Here is a 17,197-nt window from a genome sequence, read left to right as displayed (position 1 = left end):
GGACATAGGAGACTACTCTACCTGGCTTAGGGACACTGAAGAGCCCTCATTAGAAATACTTAACCCAGGGTAGAGGGGCTCAGTGAATATGGTCTGGAATGTGTACACATGGCTCATTGTGTCAGAGTAGATCTCATAGAAGGAAAGTGTGCCGACCGGCCAGTCCAGAAACACTCCTACTCTGAGGCGTGGAGGGAGGAGGACTGGTCTCTCTGGGGTTGAGGAGGGTTGATGAGGTTTGGAGGGGAGGAGGACTGGTCTCTGGGGTTGAGGAGGGTTGATGAGGCGTGGAGGGAGGAGGACTGGTCTCTCTGGGGTTGAGGAGGGTTGATGAGGCGTGGAGGGGAGGAGGACTGGTCTCTCTGGGGTTGAGGAGGGTTGATGAGGTGTGGAGGGGAGGAGGACTGGTCTCTCTGGGGTTGAGGAGGGTTGATGAGGTGTGGAGGGGAGGAGGACTGGTCTCTCTGGGGTTGAGGAGGGTTGATGAGGTTTGGAGGGGGAGGAGGACTGGTCTCTCTGGGGTTGAGGAGGGTTGATGAGGCGTGGAGGGGAGGAGGACTGGTCTCTCTGGGGTTGAGGAAGGTTGATGAGGTGTGGAGGGGAGGAGGACTGGTCTCTCTGGGGTTGAGGAGGGTTGATGAGGTGTGGAGCATGTATTGTGGTATATTGACTATTGTGGAGGGCACCGTAATGATTCCCACGGCAGGTCAGACGCCAGGACTTCTTATTGTATCCAAATTCACTGGCAGAACCATCTCCTTTTCTACTGATGCCTTTACATGTCACTCCAATGTCAGCCAGCCCACTGCACTCTACCTCCCAGTAACAGCGCCCAGTCAGACCCTCTCTACACAACACCTGGGTATAGTGATCAAATCTCTGGATGATCAGGATACGGCTGCTCCTCTTTAACCCTCTCCCCCTTCTGTTCCCCTCAGACAGAGAGGTTTCTGTGTGCTGTGTTTGGGTCCAGTGTGACATCACAGGCATCTGCAGACAAGAGGACAAGTTAGAGGAGAGGGAATTGGTTAGAATTTGTCGGAATGTGTGTGTGTGTGTGTTTTAATTATACGCCTGTTTGTCAAATGTATTGGTCAATAAACTGATTCCTTATAACAAACACTTATAACTTACATTTGGTCATCAGCTGTGGTTTAACCCAGATCTCTTCTGTATGGTCCACACTGTGGGAGAGACAGAGGAACGGACAGAGTGAGTGAAACACAGTCTGTGTATGAATACAACAATATCATTTTCACAGTAACTGTACTAACTTGAGTTTCTCCAGTCTACAGTGTGGATCCTCCAGTCTAGCAGAGAGCAGCTTCACTCCAGAGTCTCCTGGGTGATTGAAGCTCAGGTCCAGTTCTCTCAGATGGGAGGGGTTTGACCTCAGAGCTGAAGCCAGAGAAGCACAGCCTTCCTCTGTGACTCTACAGAATGACAGCCTGCAGAGACAGGTCAACATGTTTTTACAACATGACTGCTGCCCTCTAGTGGTGATAGCTGATACACAGTATATACATATTTCCAATTAAACCAACACCGTTTCTAAATACTAACCTCTGGTTCTCTAGTTTACAATGTGGATTCTCCAGTTAACCCAGTATTTCGCTTATTGGTTGAGCTGACTTACTGGCTACTGTAATGATGTTGTGATTTGACAAATCATATTTTTTATTGAGCAGGTGTGTTTCTAAGCACTAACTTCAGTTTCTGTAGTTGACAGTGTGGATTCCCCAGTCCATCAGAGAGCACCTTCACTCCTGAATCCTGCAGGTCATTGTGACTCAGATCCAGCTCTCTCAGGTGAGAGGACTTTGAGCTGAGCTGAAGTCAATGCTCTACACCCTTTCTCTGTCAGGGAACATCCATTCAGCCTAAAGGGGATAATATATTGCAACTTGATGAGTAACAAGTAAACAACTTTGAAAATAACATTAGAGAAAACATTAAAGACAAAACAAACAATTCCATTAAATCAGACTAATCAATTGAAATGCATTCATGGCAAAGAAAGTCTCTATGGGCAGTGAACAACAAAAGTTTAAGTCTGCTAGTGTTAATATGCAGTTATACCTGTAGTAGATATGAATCTTTGGACCAGGCTTCCAAGTAAAAGCAATTATTATCAAGAATAAATATATCTGAATATGCTCTCCTTGACAATTTGCCCCTTACAAACTGTCCAATAATCAATGAGTTCTGGTCATGTGACAAACCCTCCCAAAGTACTGACCTCAGTGTCTGTAGTTTACAGTGAAGATATTGACCTCAGTGTCTGTAGTTTAAACAGTGTAGATATTGACCTCAGTGTCTGTAGTTTACATTGTAGATACTGACCTCAGTGTCTGTAGTTTACAGTGTAGATATTGACCTCAGTGTCTGTAGTTTATAGTGTAGATATTGACCTCAGTGTCTGTAGTTTATAGTGTAGATATTGACCTCAGTGTCTGTAGTTTACAGTGTAGATACTGACCTCAGTGTCTGTAGTTTACAGTGTAGATATTGACCTCAGTGTCTGTAGTTTGCAGTGTAGATATTGACCTCAGTGTCTGTAGTTTACAGTGTAGATATTGACCTCAGTGTCTGTAGTTTACAGTGTAGATATTGACCTCAGTGTCTGTAGTTTATAGTGTAGATATTGACCTCAGTGTCTGTAGTTTACAGTGTAGATATTGACCTCAGTGTCTGTAGTTTACAGTGTAGATATTGACCTCAGTGTCTGTAGTTTACAGTGAAGATACTGACCTCAGTGTCTGTAGTTTACAGTGTAGATATTGACCTCAGTGTCTGTAGTTTACAGTGTAGATATTGACCTCAGTGTCTGTAGTTTACAGTGAAGATACTGACCTCAGTGTCTGTAGTTTACAGTGTAGATATTGACCTCAGTGTCTGTAGTTTATAGTGTAGATATTGACCTCAGTGTCTGTAGTTTGCAGTGTAGATATTGACCTCAGTGTCTGTAGTTTACAGTGTAGATATTGACCTCAGTGTCTGTAGTTTACAGTGTAGATATTGACCTCAGTGTCTGTAGTTTACAGTGTAGATATTGACCTCAGTGTCTGTAGTTTACAGTGTAGATATTGACCTCAGTGTCTGTAGTTTACAGTGAAGATACTGACCTCAGTGTCTGTAGTTTACAGTGTAGATATTGACCTCAGTGTCTGTAGTTTGCAGTGTAGATATTGACCTCAGTGTCTGTAGTTTGCAGTGTAGATATTGACCTCAGTGTCTGTAGTTTACAGTGAAGATACTGACCTCAGTGTCTGTAGTTTACAGTGTAGATATTGACCTCAGTGTCTGTAGTTTGCAGTGTAGATATTGACCTCAGTGTCTGTAGTTTACAGTGTAGATATTGACCTCAGTGTCTGTAGTTTACAGTGTAATAATAATAATAATATATGCCATTTAGCAGACGCTTTATCCAAAGCGACTTACAGTCATGTGTGCATACATTCTACGTATGGGTGGTCCCGGAATGAACCCACTATCCAGGCGTTACAAGCGCCATGCTCTACCAACTGAGCTACAGAAGGACACAGTGATATTGATATTGACCTCAGTGTCTGTAGTTTACAGTGAAGATACTGACCTCAGTGTCTGTAGTTTACAGTGTAGATATTGACCTCAGTGTCTGTAGTTTATAGTGTAGATATTGACCTCAGTGTCTGTAGTTTGCAGTGTAGATATTGACCTCAGTGTCTGTAGTTTACAGTGTAGATATTGACCTCAGTGTCTGTAGTTTACAGTGTAGATATTGACCTCAGTGTCTGTAGTTTATAGTGTAGATATTGACCTCAGTGTCTGTAGTTTGCAGTGTAGATATTGACCTCAGTGTCTGTAGTTTATAGTGTATATATTGACCTCAGTGTCTGTAGTTTAAACAGTGTAGATATTGACCTCAGTGTCTGTAGTTTACAGTGTATATATTGACCTCAGTGTCTGTAGTTTAAACAGTGTAGATATTGACCTCAGTGTCTGTAGTTTACAGTGTATTGACCTCAGTGTCTGTAGTTTACAGTGAAGATACTGACCTCAGTGTCTGTAGTTTACAGTGTAGATATTGACCTCAGTGTCTGTAGTTTGCAGTGTAGATATTGACCTCAGTGTCTGTAGTTTGCAGTGTAGATATTGACCTCAGTGTCTGTAGTTTACAGTGTAGATATTGACCTCAGTGTCTGTAGTTTACAGTGTAGATATTGACCTCAGTGTCTGTAGTTTACAGTGTAGATATTGACCTCAGTGTCTGTAGTTTATAGTGTAGATATTGACCTCAGTGTCTGTAGTTTACAGTGTAGATATTGACCTCAGTGTCTGTAGTTTATAGTGTAGATATTGACCTCAGTGTCTGTAGTTTATAGTGTAGATATTGACCTCAGTGTCTGTAGTTTATAGTGTAGATATTGACCTCAGTGTCTGTAGTTTACAGTGTAGATATTGACCTCAGTGTCTGTAGTTTATAGTGTAGATATTGACCTCAGTGTCTGTAGTTTATAGTGTAGATATTGACCTCAGTGTCTGTAGTTTATAGTGTAGATATTGACCTCAGTGTCTGTAGTTTATAGTGTAGATATTGACCTCAGTGTCTGTAGTTTATAGTGTAGATATTGACCTCAGTGTCTGTAGTTTACAGTGTGGATGGTTCAGAGCAGTGAAGAGTTCCCTCCCACCACCGTCAGACAGTCCACTGTTCCTCAGGTCCAGGTCCAGTTCTCTCAGAGGTGAGTCTGCTGATTGGAGAACGGAGGCCAGTGATCCCCAGTCCTCTTCAGAGAGTCTAAAGCTAGACAGTCTGTAGAAACAGGGATAATATCACTCAAACAGAACATGATGTAGTGTTGGTCAGAGACCAATAACATAACAGCATTATTCAGAACCTGTCCTTTCAGATGGTAACACATTTAGTACATCAACTCTTTGTGAGGTACATCTGGTATGTAGACATGTATGTAGGTATTTTAGTCATGCCTGTAGGTATTGTAGTCATGTCTGTAGGTATGTAGTCATGTCTGTAGGTATGTAGTCATGTCTATAGGTATTGTAGTCATGTCTGTAGGTATGTAGTGATGTCTGTAGGTATGTAGTCATGTCTGCAGGTATGCAGTCATGTCTGTAGGTTTGTAGTCATGTCTGTAGGTATGTAGTCATGTCTGCAGGTATGTAGTCATGTCTGTAGGTTTGTAGTCATGTCTGCAGGTATGTAGTCATGTCTGTAGGTATGTAGTGATGTCTGTAGGTATGTAGTCATGTCTGTAGGTATGTAGTCATGTCTGTAGGTTTGTAGTCATGTCTGTAGGTATGTAGTGATGTCTGTAGGTATGTAGTCATGTCTGCAGGTATGTAGTCATGTCTGTAGGTATGTAGTCATGTCTGCAGGTATGTAGTCATGTCTGTAGGTATGTAGTCATGTCTGCAGGTATGTAGTCATGTCTATAGGTTTGTAGTCATGTCTGTAGGTATGTAGTGATGTCTGTAGGTATGTAGTCATGTCTGTAGGTATGTAGTCATGTCTGTAGGTTTGTAGTCATGTCTGTAGGTATGTAGTGATGTCTGTAGGTATGTAGTCATGTCTGCAGGTATGTAGTCATGTCTATAGGTATTGTAGTCATGTCTGTAGGTATGTAGTGATGTCTGTAGGTTTGTAGTCATGTCTGTAGGTATGTAGTCATGTCTATAGGTATTGTAGTCATGTCTATAGGTATTGTAGTCATGTCTATAGGTATTGTAGTCATGTCTATAGGTATTGTAGTCATGTCTGTATGCATTGTAGTCATGTCTATAGGTATTGTAGTCATGTCTGTAGGTATGTAGTGATGTCTATAGGTATTGTAGTCATGCCTGTATGCATTGTAGTCATGTCTGTAGGTATGTAGTGATGTCTGTAGGTATTGTAGTCATGTCTGTAGGTATGTAGTCATGTCTATAGGTATTGTAGTCATGCCTGTATGCATTGTAGTCATGTCTGTAGGTATGTAGTGATGTCTGTAGGTATGTAGTGATGTCTGTAGGTATTGTAGTTATGTCTGTAGGTATGTAGTCATGTCTGTAGGTATGTAGTGATGTCTGTAGGTATGTAGTGATGTATGTAGGTATTGTAGTCATGTCTGTAGGTATTGTAGTCATGTCTGTAGGTATTGTAGTCATGTCTGTAGGTATTGTAGTCATGTCTGTATGCATTGTAGTCATGTCTGTAGGTATGTGGTGATGTCTGTAGGTATGTAGTGATGTCTGTAGGTATTGTAGTCATGTCTGTAGGTATTGTAGTCATGTCTGTAGGTATGTAGTGATGTCTGTAGGTATGTAGTGATGTCTGTAGGTATTGTAGTCATGTCTGTAGGTATTGTAGTCATGTCTGTAGGTATTGTAGTCATGCCTGTATGCATTGTAGTCATGTCTGTAGGTATGTAGTGATGTCTGTAGGTATGTAGTCATGTCTGTAGGTTTGTAGTCATGTCTGTAGGTATGTAGTCATGTCTGTAGGTTTGTAGTCATGTCTATAGGTATTGTAGTCATGCCTGTAGGTATGTAGTGATGTCTGTAGGTATGTAGTGATGTCTGTAGTTATTGTAGTCATGTCTGTAGGTATGTAGTCATGTCTGTAGGTATGTAGTCATGTCTGTAGGTTTGTAGTCATGTCTGTAGGTATGTAGTGATGTCTGTAGGTTTGTAGTCATGTCTGTAGGTATGTAGTGATGTCTGTAGGTATTGTAGTCATGCCTGTATGTATTGTAGTCATGTCTGTAGGTATGTAGTGATGTCTGTAGGTATTGTAGTCATGTCTGTAGGTATGTAGTGATGTCTGTAGGTATTGTAGTCATGCCTGTATGTATTGTAGTCATGTCTGTAGGTATGTAGTGATGTCTGTAGGTATTGTAGTCATGTCTGTAGGTATGTAGTGATGTCTGTAGGTATGTAGTGATGTCTGTAGGTATTGTAGTCATGCCTGTATGTATTGTAGTCATGTCTGTAGGTATGTAGTCATGTCTGTAGGTATGTAGTCATGTCTGTAGGTATGTAGTGATGTCTGTAGGTATTGTAGTCATGCCTGTATGTATTGTAGTCATGTCTGTAGGTATGTAGTCATGTCTGTAGGTATGTAGTCATGTCTGTAGGTATGTAGTCATGTCTATAGGTATTGTAGTCATGTCTGTAGGTATGTAGTGATGTCTATAGGTATTGTAGTCATGTCTGTAGGTATGTAGTGATGTCTGTAGGTATGTAGTCATGTCTGCAGGTATGCAGTCATGTCTGTAGGTTTGTAGTCATGTCTGTAGGTATGTAGTCATGTCTGCAGGTATGTAGTCATGTCTGTAGGTTTGTAGTCATGTCTGCAGGTATGTAGTCATGTCTGTAGGTATGTAGTGATGTCTGTAGGTATGTAGTCATGTCTGTAGGTATGTAGTCATGTCTGTAGGTTTGTAGTCATGTCTGTAGGTATGTAGTGATGTCTGTAGGTATGTAGTCATGTCTGCAGGTATGTAGTCATGTCTGTAGGTATGTAGTCATGTCTGCAGGTATGTAGTCATGTCTGTAGGTATGTAGTCATGTCTGCAGGTATGTAGTCATGTCTATAGGTTTGTAGTCATGTCTGTAGGTATGTAGTGATGTCTGTAGGTATGTAGTCATGTCTGCAGGTATGCAGTCATGTCTGTAGGTTTGTAGTCATGTCTGTAGGTATGTAGTCATGTCTGCAGGTATGTAGTCATGTCTGTAGGTTTGTAGTCATGTCTGCAGGTATGTAGTCATGTCTGTAGGTATGTAGTGATGTCTGTAGGTATGTAGTCATGTCTGTAGGTATGTAGTCATGTCTGTAGGTTTGTAGTCATGTCTGTAGGTATGTAGTGATGTCTGTAGGTATGTAGTCATGTCTGCAGGTATGTAGTCATGTCTGTAGGTATGTAGTCATGTCTGCAGGTATGTAGTCATGTCTGTAGGTATGTAGTCATGTCTGCAGGTATGTAGTCATGTCTATAGGTTTGTAGTCATGTCTGTAGGTATGTAGTGATGTCTGTAGGTATGTAGTCATGTCTGTAGGTATGTAGTCATGTCTGTAGGTTTGTAGTCATGTCTGTAGGTATGTAGTGATGTCTGTAGGTATGTAGTCATGTCTGCAGGTATGTAGTCATGTCTATAGGTATTGTAGTCATGTCTGTAGGTATGTAGTGATGTCTGTAGGTTTGTAGTCATGTCTGTAGGTATGTAGTCATGTCTATAGGTATTGTAGTCATGTCTATAGGTATTGTAGTCATGTCTATAGGTATTGTAGTCATGTCTATAGGTATTGTAGTCATGTCTATAGGTATTGTAGTCATGTCTGTATGCATTGTAGTCATGTCTATAGGTATTGTAGTCATGTCTGTAGGTATGTAGTGATGTCTATAGGTATTGTAGTCATGCCTGTATGCATTGTAGTCATGTCTGTAGGTATGTAGTGATGTCTGTAGGTATTGTAGTCATGTCTGTAGGTATGTAGTCATGTCTATAGGTATTGTAGTCATGCCTGTATGCATTGTAGTCATGTCTGTAGGTATGTAGTGATGTCTGTAGGTATGTAGTGATGTCTGTAGGTATTGTAGTTATGTCTGTAGGTATGTAGTCATGTCTGTAGGTATGTAGTGATGTCTGTAGGTATGTAGTGATGTATGTAGGTATTGTAGTCATGTCTGTAGGTATTGTAGTCATGTCTGTATGCATTGTAGTCATGTCTGTAGGTATGTGGTGATGTCTGTAGGTATGTAGTGATGTCTGTAGGTATTGTAGTCATGTCTGTAGGTATTGTAGTCATGTCTGTAGGTATGTAGTGATGTCTGTAGGTATGTAGTGATGTCTGTAGGTATTGTAGTCATGTCTGTAGGTATTGTAGTCATGTCTGTAGGTATTGTAGTCATGCCTGTATGCATTGTAGTCATGTCTGTAGGTATGTAGTGATGTCTGTAGGTATGTAGTCATGTCTGTAGGTTTGTAGTCATGTCTGTAGGTATGTAGTCATGTCTGTAGGTTTGTAGTCATGTCTATAGGTATTGTAGTCATGCCTGTAGGTATGTAGTGATGTCTGTAGGTATGTAGTGATGTCTGTAGTTATTGTAGTCATGTCTGTAGGTATGTAGTCATGTCTGTAGGTATGTAGTCATGTCTGTAGGTATGTAGTCATGTCTGTAGGTATGTAGTCATGTCTGTAGGTATTGTAGTCATGTCTGTAGGTTTGTAGTCATGTCTGTAGGTATGTAGTGATGTCTGTAGGTTTGTAGTCATGTCTGTAGGTATGTAGTGATGTCTGTAGGTATTGTAGTCATGCCTGTATGTATTGTAGTCATGTCTGTAGGTATGTAGTGATGTCTGTAGGTATTGTAGTCATGTCTGTAGGTATGTAGTGATGTCTGTAGGTATTGTAGTCATGCCTGTATGTATTGTAGTCATGTCTGTAGGTATGTAGTGATGTCTGTAGGTATTGTAGTCATGTCTGTAGGTATGTAGTGATGTCTGTAGGTATGTAGTGATGTCTGTAGGTATTGTAGTCATGCCTGTATGTATTGTAGTCATGTCTGTAGGTATGTAGTCATGTCTGTAGGTATGTAGTCATGTCTGTAGGTATGTAGTGATGTCTGTAGGTATTGTAGTCATGCCTGTATGTATTGTAGTCATGTCTGTAGGTATGTAGTCATGTCTGTAGGTATGTAGTCATGTCTGTAGGTTTGTAGTCATGTCTGTAGGTATGTAGTCATGTCTGTAGGTATTGTAGTCATGTCTATAGGTATTGTAGTCATGCCTGTATGCATTGTAGTCATGTCTGTAGGTATGTAGTCATGTCTGTAGGTATGTAGTCATGTCTGTAGGTATTGTAGTCATGTCTGTAGGTATTGTAGTCATGTCTGTAGGTATTGTAGTCATGCCTGTATGTATTGTAGTCATGTCTGTAGGTATGTAGTCATGTCTGTAGGTATGTAGTCATGTCTGTAGGTTTGTAGTCATGTCTGTAGGTATGTAGTCATGTCTGTAGGTATGTAGTCATGTCTGTAGGTTTGTAGTCATGTCTGTAGGTATGTAGTCATGTCTGCAGGTATGTAGTCATGTCTGTAGGTATTGTAGTCATGTCTGTAGGTATGTAGTCATGTCTGTAGGTTTGTAGTCATGTCTGTAGGTATTGTAGTCATGCCTGTATGTATTGTAGTCATGTCTGTAGGTATGTAGTCATGTCTGTAGGTTTGTAGTCATGTCTGTAGGTATGTAGTCATGTCTGCAGGTATGTAGTCATGTCTGTAGGTATGTAGTCATGTCTGTAGGTATGTAGTCATGTCTTTAGATATGTAGTAATTTCTGAAGGTGTGTAGTCATGTCTGTAGGTATGTAGTCATGTCTGTAGGTATGTAGTGATGTATGTAGTTATTGTAGTCATGTCTGTAGGTATGTAGTCATGTCTGTAGGTATGTAGTCATGTCTGTAGGTATGTAGTCATGTCTGTAGGTTTGTAGTCATGTCTGTAGGTATGTAGTCATGTCTGCAGGTATGTAGTCGTATCTGTAGGTATGTAGTCATGTCTGTAGGTATGTAGTCGTATCTGTAGGTATGTAGTCATGTCTGCAGGTATGTAGTCGTATCTGTAGGTATGTAGTCATGTCTGTAGGTTTGTAGTCATGTCTGTAGGTATGTAGTCATGTCTGCAGGTATGTAGTCGTATCTGTAAGTTTGTAGTCATGTCTGCAGGTATGTAGTCGTATCTGTAGGTATGTAGTCATGTCTGTAGGTATGTAGTCGTATCTGTAGGTATGTAGTCATGTCTGCAGGTATGTAGTCGTATCTGTAGGTATGTAGTCATGTCTGCAGGTATGTAGTCGTATCTGTAGGTATGTAGTCATGTCTGCAGGTATGTAGTCATGTCTGTAGGTATGTAGTCATGTCTGCAGGTATGTAGTCGTATCTGTAGGTATGTAGTCATGTCTGTAGGTATGTAGTCATATCTGTAGGTATGTAGTCGTATCTGTAGGTATGTAGTCATGTCTGTAGGTATGTAGTCATGTCTGCAGGTATGTAGTCGTATCTGTAGGTATGTAGTCGTATCTGTAGGTATGTAGTCATGTCTGTAGGTATGTAGTCATGTCTGCAGGTATGTAGTCATGTCTGTAGGTATGTGTCTGTCTGCAGGTATGTAGTCATGTCTGCAGGTATGTAGTCGTATCTGTAGGTATGTAGTCATGTCTGTAGGTATGTGGTCGTATCTGTAGGTATGTAGTCGTGTCTGTAGGTATGTAGTCATGTCTGTAGGTATGTAGTCATGTCTGTAGGTATGTGGTCGTATCTGTAGGTATGTAGTCGTATCTGTAGGTATGTAGTCGTATCTGTAGGTATGTAGTCATGTCTGTAGGTATGTAGTCATGTCTGTAGGTATGTAGTCATGTCTGTAGGTATGTGTCTGTCTGTAGGTATGTAGTCATGTCTGTAGGTATGTGGTCGTATCTGTAGGTATGTAGTCGTATCTGTAGGTATGTAGTCGTATCTGTAGGTATGTAGTCATGTCTGAAGGTATGTAGTCATGTCTGTATGTATGTAGTCGTATCTGTAGGTATGTAGTCATGTCTGTAGGTATGTAGTCATGTCTGTAGGTATGTGTCTGTCTGTAGGTATGTAGTCATGTCTGTAGGTATGTGGTCGTATCTGTAGGTATGTAGTCGTGTCTGTAGGTATGTAGTCATGTCTGTAGGTATGTGTCTGTCTGTAGGTATGTAGTCATGTCTGTAGGTATGTGGTCGTATCTGTAGGTATGTAGTCATGTCTGTAGGTATGTAGTCATGTCTGTAGGTATGTGTCTGTCTGTAGGTATGTAGTCATGTCTGTAGGTATGTGGTCGTATCTGTAGGTATGTAGTCGTGTCTGTAGGTATGTAGGTAGTCATGTCTGTAGGTATGTGGTCGTATCTGTAGGTATGTGTCTGTCTGTAGGTATGTAGTCATGTCTGTAGGTATGTAGTCATGTCTGTAGGTATGTAGTCATGTCTGTAGGTATGTGTCTGTCTGTAGGTATGTAGTCATGTCTGTAGGTATGTGGTCGTATCTGTAGGTATGTAGTGATGTCTGGAGGTATGTAGTCATGTCTGTAGGTATGTGTCTGTCTGTAGGTAGTCATGTCTGTAGGTATGTGTCTGTCTGTAGGTATGTAGTCATGTCTGTAGGTATGTAGTCGTATCTGTAGGTATGTAGTCATGTCTGTAGGTATGTAGTCGTATCTGTAGGTATGTAGTCATGTCTGTAGGTATGTAGTCATGTCTGTAGGTATGTGTCTGTCTGTAGGTATGTAGTCATGTCTGTAGGTATGTGGTCGTATCTGTAGGTATGTAGTGATGTCTGGAGCTATGTAGTCGTATCTGTAGGTATGTAGTGATGTCTGGAGGTATGTGTCTGTCTGTAGGTATGTAGTCATGTCTGTAGGTATGTGGTCGTATCTGTAGGTATGTAGTCATGTCTGTAGGTATGTGGTCGTATCTGTAGGTATGTAGTCATGTCTGTAGGTATGTGTCTGTCTGTAGGTATGTAGTCATGTCTGTAGGTATGTGGTCGTATCTGTAGGTATGTAGTGATGTCTGGAGGTATGTGTCTGTCTGTAGGTAGTCATGTCTGTAGGTATGTAGTCGTATCTGTAGGTATGTGGTGATGTCTGGAGGTATTGTAGTCATATCTGTAGGTATGTAGTCATGTCTGTAGGTATGTCGTGATGTCTGGAGGTATGTAGGTAGTCATGTCTGTAGGTATGTGTCTGTCTGTAGGTATGTAGTGATGTCTGTAGGTATGTGGTCGTATCTGTAGGTATGTGGTCGTATCTGTAGGTATGTAGTCGTATCTGTAGGTATGTGTCTGTCTGTAGGTATGTAGTGATGTCTGTAGGTATGTAGTCATGTCTGTAGGTATGTGGTCGTATCTGTAGGTATGTAGTGATGTCTGTAGGTATGTAGTGATGTCTGTAGGTATGTAGTGATGTCTGTAGGTATGTAGTGATGTCTGTAGGTATGTGGTCGTATTTGTAGGTATGTGGTCGTATCTGTAGGTATGTAGTGATGTCTGTAGGTATGTAGTCGTATCTGTAGGTATGTGTCTGTCTGTAGGTAGTCATGTCTGTAGGTATGTGTCTGTCTGTAGGTATGTAGTGATGTCTGGAGGTATGTAGGTAGTCATGTCTGTAGGTATGTGTCTGTCTGTAGGTATGTAGTGATGTCTGGAGGTATTTAGGTAGTCATGTCTGTAGGTATGTAGTCGTATCTGTAGGTATGTAGTGATGTCTGGAGGTATTTAGGTAGTCATGTCTGTAGGTATGTAGTGATGTCTGTAGGTATGTGGTCGTATCTGTAGGTATGTAGTCGTATCTGTAGGTATGTAGGTAGTCATGTCTGTAGGTATGTGTCTGTCTGTAGGTATGTAGTGATGTCTGGAGGTATTTAGGTAGTCATGTCTGTAGGTATGTAGTCGTATCTGTAGGTATGTAGTGATGTCTGGAGGTATTTAGGTAGTCATGTCTGTAGGTATGTGGTCGTATCTGTAGGTATGTGGTCGTATCTGTAGATATGTGTCTGTCTGTAGGTATGTAGTGATGTCTGTAGGTATGTAGTCATGTCTGTAGGTATGTGGTCGTATCTGTAGGTATGTGGTCGTATCTGTAGGTATGTGTCTGTCTGTAGGTATGTAGTGATGTCTGGAGGTATTTAGGTAGTCATGTCTGTAGGTATGTGGTCGTATCTGTAGGTATGTGGTCGTATCTGTAGGTATGTGGTCGTATCTGTAGGTATGTAGTGATGTCTGTAGGTATGTAGTGATGTCTGTAGGTATGTAGTCATATCTGTAGGTATGTGGTCGTATCTGTAGGTATGTGGTCGTATCTGTAGGTATGTAGTGATGTCTGTAGGTATGTAGTGATGTCTGTAGGTATGTAGTCGTATCTGTAGGTATGTGGTCGTATCTGTAGGTATGTGTCTGTCTGTAGGTATGTAGTGATGTCTGTAGGTATGTGGTCGTATCTGTAGGTATGTGGTCGTATCTGTAGGTATGTGTCTGTCTGTAGGTATGTAGTGATGTCTGTAGGTATGTGTCTGTCTGTAGGTATGTGTCTGTCTGTAGGTATGTAGTGATGTCTGTAGGTATGTGGTCGTATCTGTAGGTATGTGTCTGTCTGTAGGTATGTAGTCATGTCTGTAGGTATGCAGTCGTATCTGTCGGTATGTGGTGATGTCTGGAGGTATTGTAGTCATGTCTGTAGGTATGTGGTCGTATCTGTAGGTATGTAGTGATGTCTGTAGGTATGTGTCTGTCTGTAGGTATGTAGTCGTATCTGTAGATATGTGGTGATGTCTGAGGTATTGTAGTCATATCTGTAGGTATGTAGGTAGTCATGTCTGTAGGTATGTGGTCGTATCTGTAGGTATGTGGTCGTATCTGTAGGTATGTGTCTGTCTGTAGGTATGTGGTCGTATCTTTAGGTATGTGGTCGTATCTGTAGGTATGTGTCTGTCTGTAGGTATGTGGTCGTATCTGTAGGTATGTGGTCGTATCTGTAGGTATGTGGTCGTATCTTTAGGTATGTGGTCGTATCTGTAGGTATGTGTCTGTCTGTAGGCCTGTGGTCATTAAAATAATTCTAAATGAACAAATAATGTCTGTTCACAGTTAATTATTACAGATAATTTTACTCCAACAAACTGTCCAACAATGACTTCCTGTTTAGGCTATTGTCATGTGATCAACCCTCCCACAGTACTAACCGCAGTTTGTGCAGTTTACAGTTCTGATGTTTCAGAGAAGTAAAGAGTTCCCTCCCACCACCATCAGACAGCTTAGTGTCTCTCAGGTCCAGTTCTCTCAGATGTGAGTCTGCTGATTGGAGAGCAGAATGCAGTAACCCACAGTGCTCTTCAGAGAGTTTATAGCCACCCAGTCTGTAGAAACAGAGACAATATCACTCAGACAGAGTGTGATGTAATGCAGGTCAGGGACACATACCAGCATTATAACAAATTCAGCACAGTGAGGTCAAAATCTTCCTCAGATAAGTCTGCTGTGTGTGTGTCGGAAGTTCTGTTAGTGACAAAAACATAATGTTCAAGGAATGATAATTCTACCCTTACTAACAATGATTCATCTTTTATAGTTTTCATCATGAGAAGACCTCCTCAATACTACTGACCTCAGTGTCTCCAGTTTACAGTGTGGATGTTTCAGTGCAGCGAGGACAACAGTCAGCGCAGCAAAGAGAACAGTCAGTCTGGCCTCATCGTCACCATCAGGATCATCAACACCATCAGGATCACGCTCCCCGATGTCGTCCAGGTGCAGCTCTCTTAGATGTGAGTCTGCTGATTGGAGAATGGAGGCCAGTGATTCGTAGTCCTCCATAGAGAGTTCAAAGCCAATCAGTCTGTAGATACAGAGACAATATAATTCATTAGGGCTGTGATGATAACGAATTGCAAAATCGCTGAAGTTGGAGACTTTATCTCCCTCACCAACTTCAAACATCAGCTATCCGAGCAGCTAACCGATCGCTGCAGCTGTACATAGTCTATAGGTAAATAGCTCACCCTTTTCACCTACCTCATTCCCATACTGTTTTTATACTGTTTTTATTTATTTACTTTTCTGCTCTTTTGCACACCAATATCTCTACCTGTACATGCCCATCTGATCATTTATCACTCCAGTGTTAAGCTGCAAAATTGTATTATTCGCCTACCTCCTCATGCCTTTTGCACACATTGTATATAGACTGCCCATTTTTTCTACTGTGTTATTGACTTGCTAATTGTTTACTCCATGTGTAACTCTGTGTTGTCTGTTCACACTGCTATGCTTTATCTTGGCCAGGTCGCAGTTGCAAATGAGAACTTGTTCTCAACTAGCCTACCTGGTTAAATAAAGGTGAAATAAAATAAAATAAAATGATACCAGTATCATGATGTCTTTTCCATGGCAAAAATTAAAACACAAAGGAGACCAAACTCTTTGGTCCTTTAAAAACCTGCTGTATGTGTGGTAGCATGGACAATAATTCAATGTTACTCTGGATGACAACATAATGATGTTAGTTACCAACATTAGGGCTGTGTTCCTAAAGAAGTTAACCTCTCTGGGATGGTTCGCGATGTGAGCGTCCCACCTCGCCAACAGCCAGTGAAATTGCAGGGCGCCAAATTCAAACAACAGAAATCTCATGATTAAAATTCCTCAAACATACAAGTGTTATACACATTTTAAAGATAAACTTCTTGTTAATCCAGCCACAGTGTCCGATTTCAAATTGGCTTTACAGTAAAACCACACCATGCAATTATGTCAGGTCAGCGCCTAGCCACAGAAATCCATACAGCCATTTTCCAACCAAGGAGAGGTGTCACAAAAGTCAGAAATAGTGGTTAAATTAATCACTAACCTTTGATGATCTTCCCAGGATGGCACTCCCAGGACTCCATGTTAGACAATAAATGTTTGTTTTGTTCGATAATCTTTATTTCCAAATACCTCCTTTTTGTTTGCACGTTTCGTCAAGTAATCCATAGGCACAAAGCGCGGTCCAGTCCAGACGAATAGTCAAAAAAGTTAAATTAAAGTTCGTAGAAACATGTCAAACGATGTATATTATAAATCTTTAGGATGTTTTTATCATAAATCTTCAATAATATTCCAACCGGACAATTCCGTTGTCATCAGAATGGAAAGAGAACGAATAGCACGCTCACGGCCATGCGCAAAAAACAACTCATGGCTTTCAGCTGAGCCACTTACTCTGAGCGGTCTTATTCTCTCCCTTTCACAATAAACATGCTGATTTTCCAAATGGAGTGCAAGGGAGAATTATGGTAGAAATTAGCTAAAAAGGATTTCAGATCTGACATCTGCACAGGACAAAATATAAACACAAAAAGGACTGGGTGTTGATGGTATCCTAAATGAAATGATCACATATTCAGACCACAAATTCCAATTACACTCTTTAACATCATCCTTAGCTCTGGCATCTTCCCCCGATATTTGGAGCCAAGGACTGATCATTCCAAAAGAGCGGAGAGAAATTCGACCTCAATAACTACCGTGAGATGTGCTTCAGCAGCAACTTCTGGAAAATCCTCTGCATTATCATTAACAACAGACTCCTAAATTTCCTGCATAAATGACTCATACATTTCCTGCAAAAATTAAAAAATGACAGACCACGTATTCACCCT

The 17,197-nt window shown here is 41.1% G+C and overlaps 1 protein-coding gene and 1 pseudogene across 31 annotated transcripts; both read right to left on the bottom strand.

Annotated features, from left to right (window-relative positions):
- Positions 1 to 927: 927 nt before the first annotated feature.
- LOC127925535 (ribonuclease inhibitor-like) lies at positions 928 to 1,978 on the bottom strand (annotated as a pseudogene).
- Positions 1,979 to 3,717: 1,739 nt separating this feature from the next.
- Positions 3,718 to 15,425, bottom strand: LOC127925534 (NACHT, LRR and PYD domains-containing protein 12-like). 31 transcript variants are annotated; one of them, XR_008121219.1, is made up of 6 exons: positions 15,163 to 15,424; positions 14,741 to 14,914; positions 4,616 to 4,795; positions 4,412 to 4,513; positions 4,140 to 4,241; positions 3,724 to 3,799 (listed from the first exon to the last, which is right to left on the bottom strand). XR_008121219.1 is itself a non-coding variant. In XM_052510480.1 (5 exons), exons 1-4 carry the CDS (start codon positions 15,369 to 15,371, stop codon positions 4,495 to 4,497), a joined length of 582 nt encoding a protein of 193 aa, XP_052366440.1. In that variant the 5' UTR covers positions 15,372 to 15,424; the 3' UTR covers positions 4,142 to 4,411; positions 4,446 to 4,494. The 31 variants fall into 31 exon arrangements, 9 of the variants coding, with proteins under 9 accessions (XP_052366447.1, XP_052366439.1, XP_052366440.1 ...); XR_008121217.1 differs by lacking the exon at positions 4,412 to 4,513 and adding an exon at positions 4,276 to 4,377; XR_008121213.1 differs by lacking the exon at positions 4,140 to 4,241 and adding an exon at positions 4,310 to 4,411 and having other exon boundaries at positions 3,718 to 3,799; positions 4,480 to 4,795.
- Between the last annotated feature and the right edge of the window lie 1,772 nt (positions 15,426 to 17,197).

The sequence above is a fragment of the Oncorhynchus keta genome, unplaced genomic scaffold (assembly GCF_023373465.1).
Source record: "Oncorhynchus keta strain PuntledgeMale-10-30-2019 unplaced genomic scaffold, Oket_V2 Un_contig_5758_pilon_pilon, whole genome shotgun sequence".
Classification (NCBI taxonomy): Eukaryota; Metazoa; Chordata; class Actinopteri; order Salmoniformes; family Salmonidae; genus Oncorhynchus; species Oncorhynchus keta.
Note: the sequence above shows the minus strand (reverse complement) of the source record. Positions and strands in the feature narration are given on the sequence as shown.

What these genes read in the sequence shown, in the direction of transcription:
- LOC127925534 (XM_052510487.1), bottom strand. Translation starts at nt 15,371, where the DNA reads ATGGAGGACTACGAATCACTGGCCTCCATTCTCCAATCAGCAGACTCA. An exon ending in TGTAAACTGGAGACACTGAG is followed by an intron (nt 14,915 to 15,162) that starts GTCAGTAGTATT and finishes CTGTTTCTACAG; the next exon opens with ACTGGGTGGCTATAAACTCT. An exon ending in TGTAAACTGCACAAACTGCG is followed by an intron (nt 4,796 to 14,740) that starts GTTAGTACTGTG and finishes CTGTTTCTACAG; the next exon opens with ACTGTCTAGCTTTAGACTCT.